The 21,106-nt window shown below is 43.4% G+C and overlaps 1 protein-coding gene across 3 annotated transcripts in view; it reads right to left on the reverse strand.

The window, feature by feature from the left end:
• LOC129771809 (dmX-like protein 2) overlaps nucleotides 1-21,106 on the reverse strand; it is a 53,936-nt gene that overhangs the window by 15,299 nt on the left and 17,531 nt on the right. For 2 of the 3 annotated variants that reach the window (XM_055775856.1, XM_055775855.1), the window contains exons 2-12: nucleotides 20,168-20,385; nucleotides 19,962-20,107; nucleotides 19,703-19,903; nucleotides 15,503-19,641; nucleotides 14,990-15,076; nucleotides 7,168-7,293; nucleotides 3,815-7,106; nucleotides 3,495-3,764; nucleotides 3,320-3,436; nucleotides 2,707-3,262; nucleotides 2,553-2,652 (exon numbers count right to left, since the gene is read on the reverse strand). In XM_055775856.1, coding sequence (XP_055631831.1) covers nucleotides 2,553-2,652; nucleotides 2,707-3,262; nucleotides 3,320-3,436; nucleotides 3,495-3,764; nucleotides 3,815-7,106; nucleotides 7,168-7,293; nucleotides 14,990-15,076; nucleotides 15,503-19,641; nucleotides 19,703-19,903; nucleotides 19,962-20,107; nucleotides 20,168-20,385 — 9,252 coding nt within the window. The remainder of the gene's footprint in view (nucleotides 1-2,552; nucleotides 2,653-2,706; nucleotides 3,263-3,319; nucleotides 3,437-3,494; nucleotides 3,765-3,814; nucleotides 7,107-7,167; nucleotides 7,294-14,989; nucleotides 15,077-15,502; nucleotides 19,642-19,702; nucleotides 19,904-19,961; nucleotides 20,108-20,167; nucleotides 20,386-21,106) is intronic. The other variant, XM_055775857.1, reaches the window with a different exon arrangement.

The raw sequence follows: 21,106 nt of genomic DNA on the forward strand, positions 1-21,106 counted from the left end.
AGTGACCAAATCGTTGGTCGAGCCGACGATAATCACGATAGTGTACCGCATTTTCACTGCAGGTAAGGTTTGATGTGATTTTTTATCGATTTCATACTGAACAGTGTTTGTTTACTCCAGCAATATGTCGAAGTGCAACGTCCCGCGATGCCGGAGCAGAAACATTTTGAAGAAAGTCGGATAACTTTCCACCATTTTCCGACCAACAAATTGTTGAGACGGAAATGGTTAAACTTTTTCGAATACAACAGCTCGTTCGATACGCGAAACATATTTGTTTGTTCGCTTCATTTTTCGCCGGATTCTTTTGGGGATACTGTTTTAACCTATAATCAGCAAAGAAGACGTCTTCGTACTGGAGGTAAGTGTGTTTTTTTATATAAATTGTGATGAGATAAACTAATCGGAGATGTTTTCAGCTGTTCCATGCATTTGCTTCTTGGATCTTCCAAAACGTTCCGTTTCAATGGTTTCACACGAAATTCCAAATTTATACATTCACTTCTTGCGAAAGTGCAAAATATTTATTTGCAATCACTTCGGAAGATGATCCGGGATGGAGAAAATGTTTTTTTCGTTTTCCAGAAACGCCAATTTGGTCCCTTAAGCGGCCCCACTACGGCTGAACACTCCAAACTGAGACCAATGAAAGCGTCGCGATGATTCATGATGGATGCTTCAATGAAAGACAAAAAAATCAGCAGTGTTCATCTTTCATCATATTATCAAATTGCGGGAACGACACTGCTTCGATATAACCTCTCCACACATTTGTTCATCGTTTTCTTGCGTTATTTTTATAATACAGATGCGATAATTTCACTGTTTTTAATTTTAAAATGATTAACTGTTGTTTCATCCCCTGGAAACATATTTTGAGACAGTTCTTTTGTTACAATTTAAAAAAAAAATCAAAAATGTTCGAATTTATATGAATTCAATCGATGGTTTATTACAATTTTTTGCTTTTTTTCTTTGCCTACCACTACATGATCAAAGCAGGGAGGAGACTACCTTCTATTCTACGTACTTTGGACATTTGTCGGAAATCTGCTCCAGCGTAATGTCATTTTGCTCCTCAATTCTGCTCAGCAATCTGTTTCTGACTTCCGCATCGTTTTCTGCATTCAGTCCGAGGCATTTGAACTGATCCTCCGGAAGCTTCCGCAGTACGAATTCGACACAAAGTATGTTCACCCGGCAGCCGAACGTTTTGTAATCTTCGATGGCTTGCTTCGTGACTTGCAAGCACCGGTACCGTTTGCTGATCACGGATTCTGGGAGGCCGAAAAAAATTAGCTCCCCGTGTCGTCGAACTTAACTTCGTTGGGGCTCTTCGTTAGTATGTAACTTGTATACTTCTCGTGTTCTGATGGACCCAACTTCCTGAGCAGCAGCTATCAGAACATGGTCGATCTGAGATTCTGTTTGATTAGGTAACCTCCAGGTGAACTGGTGGAGGAATTTGTGTTGGAAGAAGGTACTGCGTATGGTCATATTCTGAGAGGTGGCAAAATCGATGAGTCTTACGTCGCTTTTATTTGTTAGCTGATCTGCGCTATATACGCCAATTACAGGTTCTCCTCTCTACCGATCTGAGCATGATACATCTACCGATAATCTTGATGTCATGTTTTGGGCAGCGTTCGTATTCGCATTCCAGCTGCGCGTAGAATTTGTCTTTGTCATCACCGGGACTTGCAAGATGAGGACTGCACACATTAATGATGTTGAAGTACCGACCCTTGATTCTCAATCTACTTATTCGTGGGATCATTGGCCACCACCCAATTACACGCTTCAGCATATTGCCCACCACAATGGAAACTGTACCTAGCTCGTTTGTTTTCCTCAGCTCTGGTAAATGCTATGACCATCGCGAAACGTACGTACTGTAGATCCTCTCCAACACACTTCCTGCAGCGCTACGATGTCAAACTTGCGGTTCGTCAATAGTTCGAAAAGATCGACAAATTCACGTCCCGAGTTTTCAATCGTTAGTCCGTTGTCGTTGTCGTTGTCTTGTGTATCGTTCGTTGCTTGGCGTTTTGGTGGTGCGCCTTGCTAGGCCTGTGATTAACCCCACTATATCGCAAAAGGACCATCTTGATACTGCTGTTTTCGTCCAGAGTACCACCAGGACTGGGCTTTGGGCCACAGGACCACATTATGTTTTGTGGTCCTTTTCTGTAGTTAAAATCATAATGCACTATGCACAGAAATCTTTTGCTTGTAATATGTGCAGCTCTTTTTTTTGAAAAAAAACATAGCATTTCTAGCAGCTGTCTTGAACCCTAATCATTATTAGATGGTCGTTGCTATATAAGCAATATCAGAACAAAGATGGATGATTTGAAGAAGACACGCACCAGAAGAATGCAATACATTTCGCCACTGCTCATCACATGGCATTTTATACTGAAGCGGAATTGCGAATTCGTCAATAAAGTTGACAAATCATTCATTAGTCATATATATTATATGTAAGTAAAACAATTATAGCCGATTGCATGCTATCGGTCTGCAAAGTGAAACAAAGGCATGATTCTCACCACAGAAGCTCCACGACCAGATTGTCCCGCAATACCGGGCTGAGGGCTAGCTGGGGTTCCGAAATTTTGTGCGGCATTTATGCTTGGATTCATAAGGTGTCTAAAATTTGAACAGTTTGTACTGGCAGCAAACAGTATGCTATGAAATACTTACTTATCAGTAGTTGTCTGTATTACTAGGAAGTTATTCGAAGGCAAAGTTTCGATATCTTTCGTCAGATTCATGATGTCCATTTCACATTCGTCTTCCATCCAATGCGGTGACTCTAGCAGGAGTGAAATATCCATCTCTTGAACCTCGCGTGGTGTAGCTAATGCTAATAAACCCGAATTCACAAGATTGAGACAAAACGCTGAGATCTGCTCCTGGTCTTTATGGATTATCCTAACGGGTTCTGGAATGTTTTGCAGGTGGCTTTGTGCACCAACACCAGCAGCTGATTCGTTTCCAATAGGAGTACCAGAGTCAACGACTGAATTTGTCACCGATCCGACGGCTGCGTCGTTTGAATTCGGTGATGGTTTCTTTTTACCAAATACTGCTCGAATAAAAATGTCCTGCACAAGCTCGATGCGCACCAGGTAATTCCAAAGGCGTCTTGCGGGTGCAGCGGATGAAAGACACGGAGAGAAGGGAGTATTACATTTTTCCAGCAGAGAACGATACTTGTGAATTGCGGGGCCTTTTGCTTCTGATTCGACAAAACAACCTGGAAATCATTTCGATTGGATATTGAACATCAAATATATCGTGTTTTCTTCTCTACCTGGAATGTAGTCAACTGAAGCCGGTCCGCGAGTTTCTAGTTCTTCCTTCAACAAATCTTGCCAAGCGGATAGAGTTCTAAGAATACCATGGACCAGTGGACTGCTTACTGGTAACTCTGTATAAAGTTATACGCTATATTAGACTTTTCCTTATTGAATTTACTCATTTTTCACCTTGCATTTCAATTCCTGCTACATTAATGAATGATTGCAGATGATTTTGAGCAACTCTGATTAGTGCTTGTCGTAGGATGCACCACGAGTAGGAATTAGGATTCGAGTGTTCTGTGTTTTCACGACGATGCTTCCGAACAGCAGCTGAAACCTGATGCGCTTTCGGGTCATTATTCAATGGATCGTTGAATACATCCTCGTCATCTTCGTCCTCGTCTAAATCAGATACTGCAGAATCGGCGGAATCGTAATCATCTTCGTCCATGTCCCCTATACAAAATAAATTAGATAGTAAATATAAACAAAAACAAAGTTCTTACCTTTCGATACAGGTTTTGTGAGGAAATATGAAACCATCGACATCTCTGGCGGAACGAACTGCTCACGATAGGTTGGTTTATCTTCCTTCATATTGGAAGGTCCTTGTGGTCCAGCAAAATGACCAAGTAGTTTCATGTTAAGTTTTACTCTTTGTTTCGTTAGTGATGTGACCGTATCCCAAACACTTCCATCAGCCGCCGGACTCTCCAGACATTCTTGCTGGATTTGTGCTTGCACCATTTGTTGAGCAGCTTGCACATGCGACGTAGCTTTACGGAGGAGCTTTTTGACACCTCCACCGTACAGAGTAGACCATGTGTAATCACTAAAGTTCTGTCCCGCTAAACGGTATAAAATGTGACAATCACATGTCGTCAACGCGTACACAAACAATGCCATATAGGTGGCCACAAAAGATTCACACAAAAGAATATTTAATCGTGGAGTGTCTTCATCTTTCTCACGGGCCAGCAACGCGCGTAGATTGGTTACACCTGGCCACTTAGAAGGTGGAGTGCTAACGGAAAGTGGTTCGTCAGTGGAATATTTCCTGCGCCTTTGATGTGCAGTGGCATTCGCCATAAGATGAGTGCTTTGACAACTAGCATTCAGTTTAGCGATAGTTTCCATCCCCGGACTGTTATACCCTTCACTGACCGTTAATTGCTTCACACTGAATGTATCTGAATCACAGAGTGATTGGTATATACAAGCAGACAGAGCAACGGCCAGATCGCGTAACACAAATATACCACTTGGAAAAGCAGCGCGTTGTGCGTGCGGTGGATTACGCATGTCCACCATAGTCTGTAGCATATCATGGGTATGAGATTGCAGGTAGCGAAGAGGATCAGCAATTACGGTTTTATTCCCAGCTACACAAGCACTCAATAGTGGAAGAGTTGTTGGGAATGGAAGCGGGCTTAGCAATTGCTGTTGAGTTTTTTCCTGTTGAAGCTCTTGCAAAAGTAAAACTAATTCCATGCGGACAGAAGCGAGACCACCGCCACTTGCTCCGTGCAACGAACAGTAGCTTAGTAATGTTCTCAAAAGAGTTTCATTTGCTTTCAGCCAGCGCTTTCGTTTGGCAGCTCGCTGAACTTTAGCTTCAAAGTCTTGCTTCTCTTGAATCAGAATTTCATGGAGTGTTGGCTTCTCGTGTGAGAACTTATTTGAAAGAACTGGAGTTTCTCGATCGATTGCGTCCAGATTACTGTTGTCCTCGATTGCTACATTTTCCGAGTCACCGCTACTATAGTTACACAGCTGTTTTAAGGCTTCCACCTCCCGTTCTAACCAAACATACAATTGATAACGCAATTGTCCTCCGTCAACTTCGAATCCGGTCGCTAAAGTGGATAGTTCTTCCATCAGAATCTTCAAACATGCTATAAATATTAACTGCTGAGCCATGATATCGAAATTTTTCTTTGAACCGATATTTTCTACAATTTCGCTTTTATCGTCCTCTTCAGATTTCTTCAGCTGAATTCCTTCGTCACTGTACTCGTCGTCTTCGTCATTTTTGTTATCATCATCCCATTCAATTTTGAACTCATCAGGACCATTCGAACTTTGGGAAGAAACTGGAGCTCCCCAATCAAAGTTGCTTGCTGGTGTATTCCAATCTAGCTTAGTTGACGAGGCAGGAGCACCCCAATCTATTGAGTTTGCGGTTTCTTTTCCAGAGTCTCCATGATTCTTGCTCCAATCAAGAATTCCTGTGGCGATTGAATCACTATGGGATTTGTTTTCATTGGGGCTTTGCAGTTGACTATTTGCGTCTTGATCGATTACTTTCGAAGGAAGTTTGCTTAGTACCTCTAATGCTAGAGCAGGACAACCTGCTTTGAAGTGTGCATGCGCTGTGGTAAAGTATAACTGACGTTCCAGTGGTGTAATAGAATCCTCAAGTTGAATTTGCTTATCAGTAACTAAACTTGGCTTGGTTGATGAAGCTATCTCATTACTATAACTGAATCCAGCCAAAACCACTTGAGCACGTTTTTTGTCTTGGGCAGAAGATGCAATATGTTGACGTATGAGAAGAGGGTGCGTGCGCAAATACACGTAGAAGTTGAACACGTTCGGATTGGTGTGGTGTGATCCCTCCGTATGTGATACTATATTCTCATCATCGTACAGTGGATGCATTGTACCAACGTTGCTGCTCAAAAGTGTGCTGAGACTTCCGGCATAATCTTTCAGAATCCAAAGTGCCATTGATCGCAAGAATGGATCTGGATGGGCTCGATTCAAATCCTGATTTCCTCCGTTCTTATCGCAACCCAAAATTTCTTCGTATAACAGTCTCTTAAAACTTGGAGGGGTTGCGTCGTGCTCACCTTCGTACAAACGGGTGATGACAAGTGCTAGCTGAATATCCTGCAACTTAGTCAAACAAACCTCCAATGCATCGTTGAGAGAGTTTGCTAGCAAGAAGAAAGCTACAGCATGTTCAAATCTTTGTTTTCCTAGCAAGGCAAATGCATTCTTCAAAGCGGCTTTCCTCCAACGATCCTCGCTGAAATTATTCGCAAAAAAGGATGTCATTTTTTCATCCCTTTTAGATCTGTACAATCCCCAGACTAAAGATTTCTTTTTCATTGCCATGTAGTATAAAGCCGCATCCAATGGGTCTTGGTTCGCTTGGAACGATGCCTTCGCTAAACGTTCGATGCACTGCCTTAAAATGCTATTGTTTCTTAACCACCAGCCAACACCGAGTTCTTTCAAGACATGCCATTTCGGTTGGCCCTTTGCATATGACGGGATCAAGTTGAGCAATTCTTCCTCACTTTCTGAATGGAATGCCCAAACTATGTTCGATGTTCCAACTCCTTGTTTTTGAAATGATTGCCTCTGTGAAATCGGTAAACAGCGCAGCAGATAGTTGTAATGCTTCATTGCTAACAGGAACCTCAAACCGCAATCGTCTAAAGAATCCGTTGAAACATTCTCCGGATTTGGTACACCGGATAGATTTTCTTTCGCGATTGCTGTTTTGGCGGCATCGATGGCAAATTTCTCAGCAAAATCTGCGTTACAGGTTGAAACTGTGTCAGCCAGCGCCAACAAATGCATTTGATCGAGGGATGAAAGTCCGGGCAAATGGGTATGCGTCAGTAAGCGAGAGAGGAGTTGGCCCTGTCTTGGGCCAAAATGCGACAAATAATGTTGCTCCGGGAGTGAAGATCTTCGGTCGACGTGGTGCGTGGTATCTGGTTCTTCTTCCAGTAAATCATCCAGCGATTCGTCAGCTGCGTTACTCTCGAAAAGCTCGTTGTAATCCTAAAAAAAGTTGTAGGTTAGGAAATGAAATGTGTAATGTATGAAACTCTATATTATTTACCATAACTTCTTCACTTTGCTGGGTATTTATTCCTATCGTCTCTTTATCGGCTGCTAGCAAAGTCCAAAGAGGTAACGGTGGTATTGATGTTATTTCAGCATAGTCCAATGTTAGTTCCTCCGGTATCTGACAATAATTGGAAAATAAGTTATTCCATTTTGTCACAGTTTTTTCATTCTGGTTAACAAAACAACTCGTGCTGTTTTCATACATAGTAATTTGAAAAAAAAACAACCGTATTTCGCATCATTTCGCTCAAATTGATTCAAACCAAAATAGAGATGGTCCAATTCAACGCGAATTGGCAGCTCTAAGCGAATTGAAATATTGTTTCTCGCTAATAATATTTCTTGGGCCTGCAACTTAATTCGTTCGATTTTTGCATGAAAAACACATTTATTTGAACGATGAATCAATATATCATGCAAGGCATTGGCCATCGCTAGCACCTCCCATGCTAGCACCAGGAAATCAGGTACTCCCATCTTGCTGGCAATTTACGTATTCCGTTGCGAAAGAAGCGTTCATCTTTTGAAGCCAAGAATGAATCCAGCCAATTTTGATAATCTGTTCTGAAGTAAAGCGTATTCCACTCAAAGCGTTCTGCATCGATCGAAAAAAAAAGTTAGTCGGAAGGGACAAGGTCTGAGCTATAAGGAGGGTGAACCAGAATCCTCTATTTTCCGAATAGTTTTTAGCTCGAACAGCAACATGAGACCGAGAATATTAACTCGCGTGTGTATGTGTGCATGTACATACGGACAAGCAATAACAATGATACAATAAACAAAAAACAAATTTCGTCATGAGAGTTTCCACACATTTACATTTTTGATTTCTTCTCCCTGGTTGTTTGACAAGTACCATGGCCCCATGCTACTGCTGGGGAATCCGCGCCGTTCGAAGATGCAGACTGATTTTGTTCCCCTCATCGCGAAGGGGAAGGAACAAGGATCTTCGATTTGATCAGAAGTTTTTGTTTAGATTTTAAAATATAACTCGGCAGCTTTAAAAAAACAGAGCAGTGCAGCAGTTCGTGAAGGGTCTTCGCCAAGCACATCACGAATGCTTCTGTTGATCACGTAGAAGTTACGGAGGTTCTCGTACTTCGGGCAAATACAGACGATGTGTTCGATCGAATTGCGGACCTCGCACAGGTCACAAAGGGGATGAAAGAATCCCCTTTTGAAGTTGTGGGACATGTTGCAATGGCTGATTCTCAGCCTGTATAGGATTCTCTCATCGCTTTGACGACTTCGAATCTGGTTATGGAGCCTTTGATTCGCCGGAGGAACAGCGTCGCTCCAACGGACCATTTTTCAGCCCAGAAAGTTTCGATGGTGTTGGCGATGCATAATCTGATGTCGCCTAGCGGTACTTTACGCGTTAAAAGCTGTCCAAGGTGACCGATTCCGGTAAAATGGTTGGCCACTTCATTGCCTGCCATGTCACTATGTCCGGGGACCCACATGAGGACTGTATCCGGCAGATACCTTCTGATAGCTTATATCCATGAGTGTCTAGATTTGCTTGACGGGATAGTTGCAGCTTCGACTGAGCACACCTGACAAATGTCGACGAGTTTCTTGCTGGAAATAAGAGAGTTATTATGACCATTTACCCCGAAACCAACTCCTTGCATCCGTTTGGAACCGTCCGTGTAGTGAATTTCATAATTGTAATATTTTCTTGAGACAAGTTCGACAAAGTTTTGTTTCAGACCTACAGAGCTCACCTTAGCTCGGAAGTTGTTCCTGATTTTATAATTCACTCTGACCACCGGCAACCTACAGTCGTTAATTCCAAACCAAAGCTGTTTAGTTATTGGTGGAAGGTTGGAGTGTGTCACCTACTGCAAGATTTCGTTCGTTAAAACAGTCAGGTGCGCCTCCTTACCTCCGCTGGTTTTAGCGAGAAAGCTCGCTGTTCTGGAGACTATCGCCGCGTCCAGGAAAATGTCAAACGGAAGTTCCCCAATTCCAGCGCATACCGAGGCTGCTGGTGTTGATGGTAGTAGGCCAGCGATAATCCGTAGTGCATTGTTGTAAATCAGTGATAGAGTTTTTAGGAGTCTCGTTGATGGACGGACGGTTGATGGTTTTGGCCACATGCAAACGGATCAATCGGTTGTTACTCCGGGGAGATTTGGAGATGGTTTTCAAGAGGTTTAACCGGGTGACACAGCTCTTCCTCACCTCGTCGAAATGGTGCTGGAAGTTCAGATTGTAGTCGACCACCACTCCCAGGATTCTCAACGTTCTGAAGGGGTGAATGCGGTCGTTGTAAATTTTGACTCCCGAATTGCAACCTTGGTGTTTGTGACTGCAGACCACCACCAGATCACCGACAGCATTGGTAGCTACCAGAATCTTGATGCGCGGTGTCCTGTGCATGTTCCCCACCATTATCAAAAGGATGTCGTCTACATTAGTGAATACGAATACTCCCTTCGGTAGTACCCGGAACAAGCTGTTCATTGCTATCAGGAAAAGGGTGATGGCTAAAACGGAACCTTGAGGTACACTAGTTTCATCATGGAGGCGCATGGAACTGGTGTTCTCAACTATCACCTCAAAGGTCCGGTTTGTCGTGAAGTTTTTCACAAAGGGCAGCAGATTGCCGTCTACTCCCCAGTCTACCAGTGTCTTCGAACTAGTGGAAGCCATGTTCGGTTGTACGTCTTCTCCAGATGCAGGGCTACCATCTCCAGATGTTGTCGATTCTTCCTGGCATCAGCTACCACCTCTCCAAGGGATGCGAAAAGCGTGTTTCTCCCCGTGAAATGCAAATTGCCGGCAGTCCAACTTCCTGTTTTCGGTTTTCAGTTTTCAACGGCGGGGTGAAATACTAGTTTCGTTTGACTTCACTGGTTTTATGAGCGATTTTTAAGTAGACCTTTAAAAAGAAAAGCTTTTCCCTCGTGTTTTGTGGCACTTTGTGGATGACATTTTTGCTGCTGTGGAAGAGTGCTGCCTACCGCAAACTCTGAATTTGATAAACTCTCGACATAGCTCAATCAAATTCACAATTGAGAAAGAGTAGGATGGAAAACTCCCTTTTTTGGATCTGATAGTCACAAGAAAAGAGGACAATAGCCTGCTACCACAAAAACAAGCCGCTTTTCATTCAATAACACATCATTCTTTCAGTATTACAATGGAAAAGCAAGAGAAGCAGAAAAGAAGAGAGCAAGGAGAAGAAAAGAAGACAATCCTCCTTAAGTGGTTGCAACGAAAAGTTCGTAAACAAGATCCTCCGAAAACGTGAACGAAAAAAACACCGCGAAAACGCAACCATAGTACAACCACAAAAGAGGACATTCATAGGATCAGCCTCCCGTTCTATCCGAAAGTGACCAATGCGATTCAAGAGAGCCTGAAAAGACACGGTTTTCAAACAGCCTACAAAGGCGTCCACACGCTGAAAGACCTTTTATGTTTCCTCAAGGACAAGATTCCTTGAGATTCCTTCCTCCTCACGCATGGCCGCGATCCACTGCTCGCGATCCGGTCCTTTGAGCGCCTCCTCGTAACTTTGAGGATCATCGAACGTTTTTTCGGAGATCATCGGTAAAGGCTGAGGGGAAACAATTTCGCCAGAAAACGAACTAAACGTAACAAAATCTGAATACTTTCCAGTAGTCTTCAGAAAACCTACGCTGTGTTGCGCTATAATTCAATTTTCATCAGCGTGCGCTGAAAAAAAAACGCACGCTGAAAACAAACTTCATTCTTGGCACGAAGCGCACCGAACACAAAACAAGTGAGCCCAAAATCAACACGGTGCAGAATTCACATACTAAATTCCTCCTCATTCTATACCCACACACAAATAAAATTCTAGCGCCCGTTTTGTCTTCGCTTGTTCTAAGCTAAGCAACAGCGCACCCTCATACAATCCGCATCAACAGAGAAAGCAACGCAGAAAGACTAGATTCGAGCTCGGTTTAAAATTGGGAATATAAGCCGGTGTATGGATACGGTGCAGTGAGGATGTTCGAACTCAAAAGCGAACCGTGTTGACAACAGAACATTTGAACTTTGTTTCGGTGTGCGTTGATTCGTCCGGGCGCAGGTGTGCGCATGCAGAGAGAGTTCAACTGGGTGCAAAAAAAAGTGTTGCACATCAGAACTGTGTTCAATTCCGAAGACTGCTTTCCAGGAATTCGGCGCTCCCGCTCGCTGCGCCTAAATCGTCTTCAGTTAGGACTTCAGCACCATCGCCGGTGCTGACAACCGGTTCCACGAATGGCTGTAGCTCGCCGCTAGCATTTGGCTCTTCCACCGAATACAATTCCATGAACTGCACTTGCTGTTGATCCCCGCTGAGTTCCACAAGATTTTGCGGTTCTCCCTCCTGTACCACAATTATGTCACGACTGATCCGTATATCATACTTGACTGGATCGTACACTCGGTACCCCTTGGTACCATCGGCGTATCCCACGAATGTCGCTTTCTGGGATTTCGCGTCAAGCTTCTTCCTTCTTTGTTTTGGAACGTAAACGAGTGCTAGCGATCCGGAAATCCGCAAATGTCGCATATCGGGCTTCTTACCGGTCCAAGCTTCTTCTGGCGTTGTTGCGAGTGACCTCGTCGAGCTTCTGTTGATGAGGTACGCTGCTGTCGAAACCGCCTCTGCCCAAAATTGCTTCGGTAGGCGCGAACCGTTCAGCATGCTTCTTGCCTTCTCAATCAGTGTCCGGTTCATCCTTTCCGCAACACCGTTTTGCTCAGGCGTGTACGGACAAGCCTTTTCGTGACGCACTCCATCTTTCACCATGCTGCGCCTGAAGACTGAATTGACATATTCGGTCCCATTGTCCGTTCTCGGAACTTTCAGTTTCCTCTCTCTTTGACGCTCGGCCATGGACTTGAAGTTCTCATAGGCTTCAAGGGCTTGATTTTTCCGTTCCAGGAAATAAAGAAACACCTTCCGGCTTACATCATCAATGAACGTCATCACATACCGGCTGCCACCGAGAGAAGCGACTTCGATGGGTCCAACCAGGTTCGAGTGGACCAAATCCAATAATCCTTCTGCTCTCGACAAACTGGAAGGAAAAGGATTACGTGCATGCTTACCCTCGATACATGCGATACACTTGGGGATGATGTCATTTGCCAAACTTTGTCCTTCTTCTTCGAACTGTTATTGCCGCCACGCCGTTTTGCCTTCGGATTTGCGTACAATGCACCGTCTCCGCCACTGTTCTTGAGTCCATTCTGCAGCTTCACATCTTGTAAAATTTTCGCCTTCACCGCGTCTGATGTCAACGCAGTGCCCGATGCCTCAAGTCCCATTATCATGGGCTCATAGTGATCAGGGAGCCCCATCAGCAACAACGCAGCCAGCCATGAGTCGTCGACCTTGAAACCAATTCCAGCAAGCTTGTGTGTCGTGGACATCAACTCGTCAACGTACGATTCTACGCTGCCGCAGTCGTCCAAACGAATCGATGTTAGCTTTCTCAGCGACCCGATTTTTCTTGTCAGCCCGTCGTCTTGGAAAGCATTTCTCAGCTTCTCCCAAGCCTCTTTGGCGTCCTTTGCGTCCTGGACGAGACTATAATTTATCGTCTCCAGGCTCAAACAAATAGTGGCCATCGCTCGCATACTGACCTCCTCGTCGATTACCTGACCTTCTCTAGGTGAAATTGCATACCAGGAACCTTCTCGAATAAGCATCATTTTCATCGCGAACCCCCACGTAGAATAATTTTCTCGACCTTTCAGCTTCTCCATGATCGGTATAGCGACCGTGTTGATTCGTTCAATCCCAGCAGTCGGCAGTCCAGTCCGATTCTGGTAGCCGGTTCTCCAGCTCCGCTTCTAGTGGTCAACTCAACTCCGCTTCCACCATCGCTGTTCAGCTGCTCCGTCATCTTCAGAAAATTGCCTTGATTCACTTGATACAACTTATCTATATTTGAGCCAGTTCTTCTGGGCCCATAACCTTTGGCAGAGTAAAATAATATACGTCTGGTTAGGTTGATGATCAGAAGAGTAATGAAAATTTATTTCGATAAACAAATGAGGTTGCTATGCATTGCTAGGGCGCGTTGCTTAATTCACTGATTGCTATGATCACAACAAATATATTGGTGATGAATAACTTCGAAAATCTACTCCAACTGATCCCTCAGTGTTTTTATACCATGAGTACCTTACCCATGAAGTGCACCCTTCATCGGGTATCTCCAACTAAGTTTGCTTCCCATACTTTTGTAATTCCTCTGTCTTTTTTGATCATACATAAACGGGTCCACTATCTTCGGCATCTTCAACGAAAATTCCAGATCCGGCCAGAACACCGCGTCTTCACCCTTATGGTATTTCTTGAAGGACGACACAACTTCCGGCATCGTACTATGAATTTCCCTGTTCACGGACAGTCCGGAGCTAAAGAAGAACGGTGTAGACATCCCCTTCTCGCTGAATGTCATCCCCAGCAGCACCTTCTTGGGGAACTTAGTGTGTGAAATAAACTTCACTTCGGAGCTCACTTCCTTAGTAGAGGAAGTAAAATACGAATTGCCCTGCCAGTCGTTGCCATCCAGAGATAGGTCTCGTCGTCCATCCCCATCGCCACGTCGCGATTCATCGGGAAAATCGACTTGACCATCTTATTCAGGCGCTGCCGCTGCGTCATTGCCTGCAGCTCCGCCATGTTCGCCAGGTACTCGTTCACTGTTTGGCCGGTTGCACCGACCTCCCGGCCAAGCGCCCGCAGCGATGTAGCCATTTTTCACTCGAGCTTCCTCTTCAGCATTCTTTGGAGCTTCTTATCGTTCAGGCTCGTCGACCGTCCGGATGCGGGATTTCTTTCGATGCACTGATTGTTGTTCAATAGTGCCAAGATGTTGTAGATGCCGGAACGAGCGTATCCGGCGTCCACAAAGTGCCACACGATGTCCACAGGGTACCGTTCTTTGAACGCACACACTTCTGAGCGGAGTAGCTTCACTGTTTTCGCCATCACGGTTAGAGTTCGACTGATAGAACTGTCATTTTTTTTCTGCGCATATTTATCGCATTGGGCTCGCAAGCAATCTATGTGATTGTGGCGATGACTACCACGACATCGAGCATGTTGTCTGGTCGTGTATCCGGTTCCATGCTGCCCACTCTCCTTTACACACGGGCCAAAGGTTGTGCAGGCCACTGATCATTCAACTAGAGCCGAAGATTGTACCGCTCAGGACAACTCTACACGAGCTGACATCGACGGAGTAAAAATTGAACTTGTTTGCAAAATTCTTAAATTTGTAAACAATATTTGATTGACAAATGTCGACATTCACGATTCAGCAAAAATCAGCTGTCGCCATCGACTGTTTATAGCACCTTGAACCTTCTTGAGGGAACGGAACGAATTAAGTTGCAGACCCAATATTTCGGAACATACTATTACATGCTTTATACAATCATGAAATACATTCACTTTGATTTCGTAAAATCGCTTTCAACTGCTCTAGAACTTCATCAAATGAAAATTTAAAGTTTTTTCTTTGTTACAGAGACTTTCCCAATTTTAAGTGTTATCGATTATATGTAGAATAATCTGAAGCTCAATCAAACGATGACTTTTTGTTGTTATTATTATTATTAGAATACGAATGAGTGTCAAATTTCGTTGAATCGATTGATGATGATTATATCTATATCTATGTCTCGGACATCTAGGTAAACAGACATTTTCTTATAGCGAGTTCAAGCAACGAAGCGAAAAGGTTAGAATCTATCTGGCATAGAATTCATTACAGTGCGAAAGCAAGACAAATAAATAGAGGTGAAAATGCAGAACTAAAACTAATCCGCACCTGTGTTGTGGATCCTCTCGATTCAAGAGGACTAATGGTGCCGGCTGGACAGCTAACAGAAAGTGTGCGAGTTCTAGACCAACCACGCTGTCACAGGTAACCAAAAAATAGAGAGAACATGAATGGTGTGAGGTGAAGTGGACGACGAGCTTCTCTTGTTCTAATGTGTGCTTTGCTTTGTGTATACCTAATGAAATACAATTTTCTCGAAACTTTGTGTTAGATAATGGTTGTTTCACTATACGCTCAGCCTTTCGCCGCGATCAATGGTGTATATACTAATGATTCATACCGTTTACTATAACTTGGATGAACAATGATTGTAATGATTGTAAGATTGAACACAATGCAATTCAAAAAGCAACTGGAAACTATAGATTGATGAATAGTAAAAATAATATTAATTTCATCGGATGCAGTGGGAAATATGTTAAAACACATGTTGGACTATGAAGAAACTCTATGAATAGTGCGTTACTACCATATAAATAACCCTAGTAGTTTGATAAATACCTGTCTGTTTAAACTTTCTTCATCATTACCGCTGCCACGTACGTTATATGACCCACTGATACATCGTACTAGGTGTGCCAAAATCGCCTTGACCCAACGAATCTTACCAGAATTGAGTAGTTCCATCAATTGTTTCGGATGATACTGTGGCAAAACTGGACAAGCAATTCTAGATGCTTGGAACAGACCATAGTCAGTCATGTAATCATGAACGGGCCGTTGGGTTTCACTTCCATTGTTGATTTGCCCGGTACTCGATGTACCAGGTTTTTTCTTTTTACTTTCATTCGCCAACATCTGAAGATTGATGGAACTGACCCGGGATAGCACAGGCATCGACGAAACATTAGCCAACCGCCTTTGTGTATTCTCCTGCGCAAGCGATCGAATGTCCTCATCTTTCAGATACCGATTGTCGTATAAATCTTCCATATCCATGTGACTAATGTTGACATGTGATTTCCACTGTGTATAGACATGCATTTCAGAATCCATTCCAGCAACGAATATACCATCTCGAACCCAAGAAATCTGCATTGGTAGTGGGGGCAAGTTATCGGCAGTCCTTAGTTCAATTTGCCGAAGCTTCATCCATCGTATTTCGTCATTAAAGTGAGGTTGAGCAAGTGAACTGGCTTTTCTAAGGAGAGGACGATTCGTTGATTGCGATTCCTTCATCGCCTTCATGTTTGATTGCGCCAAATCGCTGGAAACAGGTGTGAATAGCATTATTTTGCTGCCCACGGCGACTGTTAGGATGTGCGAGCCATCTTCTTTGGAAACCCAGTCAAGTTGCACAAGATGTTTCTGGGTTAACGGACAGGTGTTACCATGTTCTGTAATACTTTTTCGTAACGACTGCAGCGTACTGAAACTTGGAACGGCAAGCAGACCCGTTTTTGGGTGCGCTTCTGGAGTTACTTCGCCATTTCTGTTCGTACGAGTATCATCATGTGACAGTGTCTGCAGCATTTGGTTTAATCTTTGTTTTTTCTGTAGCGTTCGACTATCATACAAGTAGCTCAAATCTAAATGTGGATCAACTTGTATTCTTGGCAAATGGATATTTTTCAGATGAATAGTATCTTCCAAAACCCATTCACTTCCACCAGTGCTTTCACACTCGTATATTGCCACACACAAATTAACGTATCGCGTTTCAGGATCAATGCTCTTCGTTGGCCTAGTGAATGATTTTCCATACTTGTATGCACATGCAATTCTTCCCGAATACGCAGCACTAATGTGTAGCAGTTGACCATTCACTTCAATTGTGGATTCCTGATCTTTCCGAATCATCTCCCATTCGCACCATTCATATTCTAGACCAGATTTATCACAATTTTTGTTTTTAGTCACATTGCACTTCCAGAAACGAACAGTCGAGTCTGAACACGCCGTTACAATAATATACGGTGCGAAGCAAGCCGGATAAATAGATGATGAGCTGAGATGGCCCGCAGCTGGGGCTGCATGGATCACATCTACTCCGTCGGGCAACGGAAGTTCCTGGGTGCACACCTTAGTTGTCGAGATGTTAACATGTGGGCTTGGGTCTATTGGTGGCTTGTTATCGTCTTGGACTTGAATACCAGCCATCGAAGCGCGTTGAGTGTACTCCGGATCATCTAAATCCTGCACGAGGTTACTATCAGGTACATATAACATACTGCTGCTAAGCTCATCAGGGGCTGCTGGTTGTGATGCGATCACGATACGCCACATGTGGATCGTCGTTCCATTGTGGGTGCGTTCTAACACCACCAAATAGAATGGTTCTTCGAATTGAGCATTTCTTTGCAAATCAACCATAGCTCCCATCTGACCGTCCATCAGTCCGAAATGTTTACTTTCGCTATCAATTGTAACTATTTCTTCGGTTCGTTCTCCGGTGATCAATTGTTCTTGGAACACATGGAGAAATTGTGTGTTTTGCCAATCATGAGTTGCATCGTCGATAGCATCCAACTGTATCACACACCCTGGCCTTGCTGTGGACTGTTGTGACACTATTTTAATCTTGTCGTGCAGGACAGATGGTGCACCTGGGACATTATCAGAAGACGATTCCGTCGACAGTGATATCATCGAATCCATTCGACGACAACGCCTTTCTGAGCTTGATATTTCTGCCAATAATGTTCGCGCGTCTATAACCGCTTGATAAACGCGTAGACTTTCACCATCGCTAGCCACGAAGCACGCAGAAGGAGAATTGCTCAAATTACCCAAAGTGGTACTCGGTAGTAAGGTAGGTATCCAAGCCACATTGCTGAATGCAGAAATTTCAGGCGAATTAATACGAGCTAGTTCACTCACACCTCCTGATTGGGACAGCGGGCCAACAGCATCTACACGCCAGAGAATTAATTCCGAGCAGAAACCCGATGGAGCACAAACGTCTTTGGGGTGGTTTGGCTTCTGATTAGAGCCATTGACTGGTTTGCCAGGATAGTTATTGTTTGCATTCGGAATATCAGGAATGTTATGATGCGAGGTTGTCAATAACAGCGGTAAAACTGGATGGCACGTTATATCATTCACCCGGAATCTATGGCCAGATGCACGCGAAGCATGACCAATGCTAAGCACTTGCGAAAATTTACTCTTATCGGCAAACGTAAGTTGCCACAGATTGAGTGTTCCATTTGAATGCTTGGTCACCATGGATATAGTTGGAGATGGAGGAGCAGTGAGGATATCGGTTTGCTCTCCGTTGTTTTCGTTGTATGCGGCTTCGGTTCCTATCCTTTTGGCTGTATCTTCATCGTTGCCAATATTTTCATCTTCATCCTCGTTTACCTCATTCTCTTCCATTACACTTGGAAGCGATGTAACGATATCACTATTCACATCAGGTGGATTGCCTGAATTACCATTGGTTGACTTCGGCCCACGTACTATCATGTCCCGAAAACCTAGATTTCCTCCAATGTTGTACAAAGCAACAGTAGTGGACATTGAAGTTGCATCGCCCAAAGGGAAAGCCGAAGGAATTCTCGTAGAGAAGGATACTTGCGCTTGTCGGAACGATCCAGGATGATACTCATCCAGCCATTCAACTACCCATATCAGGTAACTTCCATCAATCGGATGAATAGAGAATAGCAAATCCGGATTGTGATGCCAGTCTCGCAAGAGGCTCTCTATTTTCATATCTAACGAGTCTGTCACATGAATATTGCCATCATTAGCAAGGGAATTGATAGAAGTCGTATTTGATAGCGAATGGTGACTAGGAAGTCCAGCGTGCGAAGCTCCTCCTACCGAGTGTGATCGATTAGAGTGATATGGAGGGTGTTCATCACTATTACTCTCATCTTGTGAAAATGTCGATTTGACTTTCGGTCGTTTGCGATTTTCATCGTTCGATAAATCGTCTTCATGTAGCCCTTCCGAATGACCTTCACTGTTTGCTCCAGACAGTAAATCTTCTTTTTCTATAACCTTCCTCGTCATTTCCTGTAAAATAGCTTCTGCTTGTAGAGAAAAATGCATTTCTTTGTTATTCAACCAGTGTAAGATGAAATTTGGTTGCGTCGAAGGATCATTGGTATGCAACGATGGCACCAAAGGTATATCGGTTTCAGCATTAATTGAAGCGGCCAGGTGAAAGTGCAGACCGGGTGTCATACCGGTTCCATGGTAGCCGTACGAGTGAAAATCATGCACACTATACGTAGACGGTAGGGTTGGTATCGGAGCGTTTCCAAAACTATCGCTTGCTCCAGGGCCTCCAAATCCTGCTCCCATCCCATTTAACCCGGTCGCTCCATGTTTAGCATGTCGTCTAATGTGAAAACATGTTTTCATGTGTTTTAATCGTTGCATAAAGCGATGTTTGTGTCTGTGGGTTCGAAACTTTGGGTTCTGTGATGCGAGAGGGTCGAATTGGTTCATGTTGACTAAACCATCGTCTGGCAGAACTGTTTCGACCCAGATACGACAGATGTTGTCCAAACATGACGTTACGAGCATGTTAGAAACGGAGCCCTTCGGCATATATTTGCTCGTTTTGCGCCAAGAGAGATGCGTCACAGCTCGGGGATGAGCCACATACACAAATCCATAACTTATATCTGGCATTCCACTGAAGCTCTGGGACTGGGATTGATCGAAGCTCTTGTTTGGGAATAAAACTGTAAAATAACACAAATCATTGTATATTAATTCAAGTGTTATCTAACGAAATGTACGTACTATGCTTATTCTCATACCACACCTTCACCAGGCGATCGCTTCTGCCTGACGTAGCAAATAACGTTCCATCTGGACTGAATGCCATGTGATGAACTGACGTAGCAGTATGACATTTCCACACACAATCCCAGGTCTGCTCGGCTTCTTCCTCGTTCGTCGGCGTTTTTGGGTCGCGGTCACCGCCAATTTCAAATTTAACAACTAGAAAATAAAAACAGTAAGATTGATAGCTTTTATGTCATTTTTAAATTCCACGTACACGACGTTTCTTCATCTTCATTTTTAGACAATCTTTCATGCCAAAGCTGTAACACAGTTCCGCCAGTGAGGAGACGTGTTCCCTCTAAATTCCACGAAAGCGAACTTATGTGCGACGTAGCTTGTAAACTACCCGTTTGAACCCATCTACAAATAAGGGAATAATTTTGTTAAATACTGATTCGAGTAGCGTACCATAGAACATACTTGTATTCCAAACCGTGCGGAGATGGTCTGTCACTGTGAATAAGAGGCGTTGGTTCGAATATGCACACTTTGTCCTCATAAGCGGCTGCTATTTTTCCCGTATCTGTGCTACAATCGAGCGCCGAAATACGTATGTAATTGTGAATTGCACCCGGTATTATCTGGACTCGCTCAAAATTGCTGGCCAAGACCACAATGTTACATCCTGCTGCATAAGCCTGATTGGAATAGTAAAAGACTTTAGAATATAATTGCATAACTATGTTGAAATTATGGTTTACATCAAGAAACTTATTTATTTCTTAAAAGTCTTCATTTGATTACATACGTTGCAGATACCGTTTTGTCTCAATTTCCGAACTCTAAGCTTTGAAGATCATTAAATAGTGTCGCATTACTCAAAATGCCACTTTTTCGCGTGAGTTTTTTAATTTTTGGATGCAAAAGTCTTCTCTCCACCTAAACACAATAAAATTGATTTGCAAATTCCTATCTATGGCAAAAAACTAACAATAGTTCAAATCACATTTGACTCAAATTCCGAACATAATTTTCGTCACTGACTCAAATTCCGAACACATCTGTCCCAAATTCCAAACAGCACCAATGTGCAAGAATATTGTGACAGTGATAGTATAATCCACAGGATCTGGATTGATCAGTATTCGGTATATATTTTCTATTGATTCTGAAGCTTCAAAATCCGGTTTTGAAATCATTGCACATCCGTTTTCAAAACGCCACTTTTTTCATTGTTTGGAAAATGAAACGTCTAGTGACTGAATGAAATGAGTGAGGTTTGTAGACAGAAGGGAAAACCAAATAATTTTTTGATTAAAATGATACTACATCCCATTGATACATTAGATTCCTTCACAATTGTTCGCCAATAACCCCGATCCATGGCTGCGGTTCTCCAACTCCCGACCGCACCGATTC

Source organism: Toxorhynchites rutilus, chromosome 2 (genome assembly GCF_029784135.1).
Source record: "Toxorhynchites rutilus septentrionalis strain SRP chromosome 2, ASM2978413v1, whole genome shotgun sequence".
NCBI lineage: Eukaryota > Metazoa > Arthropoda > Insecta > Diptera > Culicidae > Toxorhynchites > Toxorhynchites rutilus.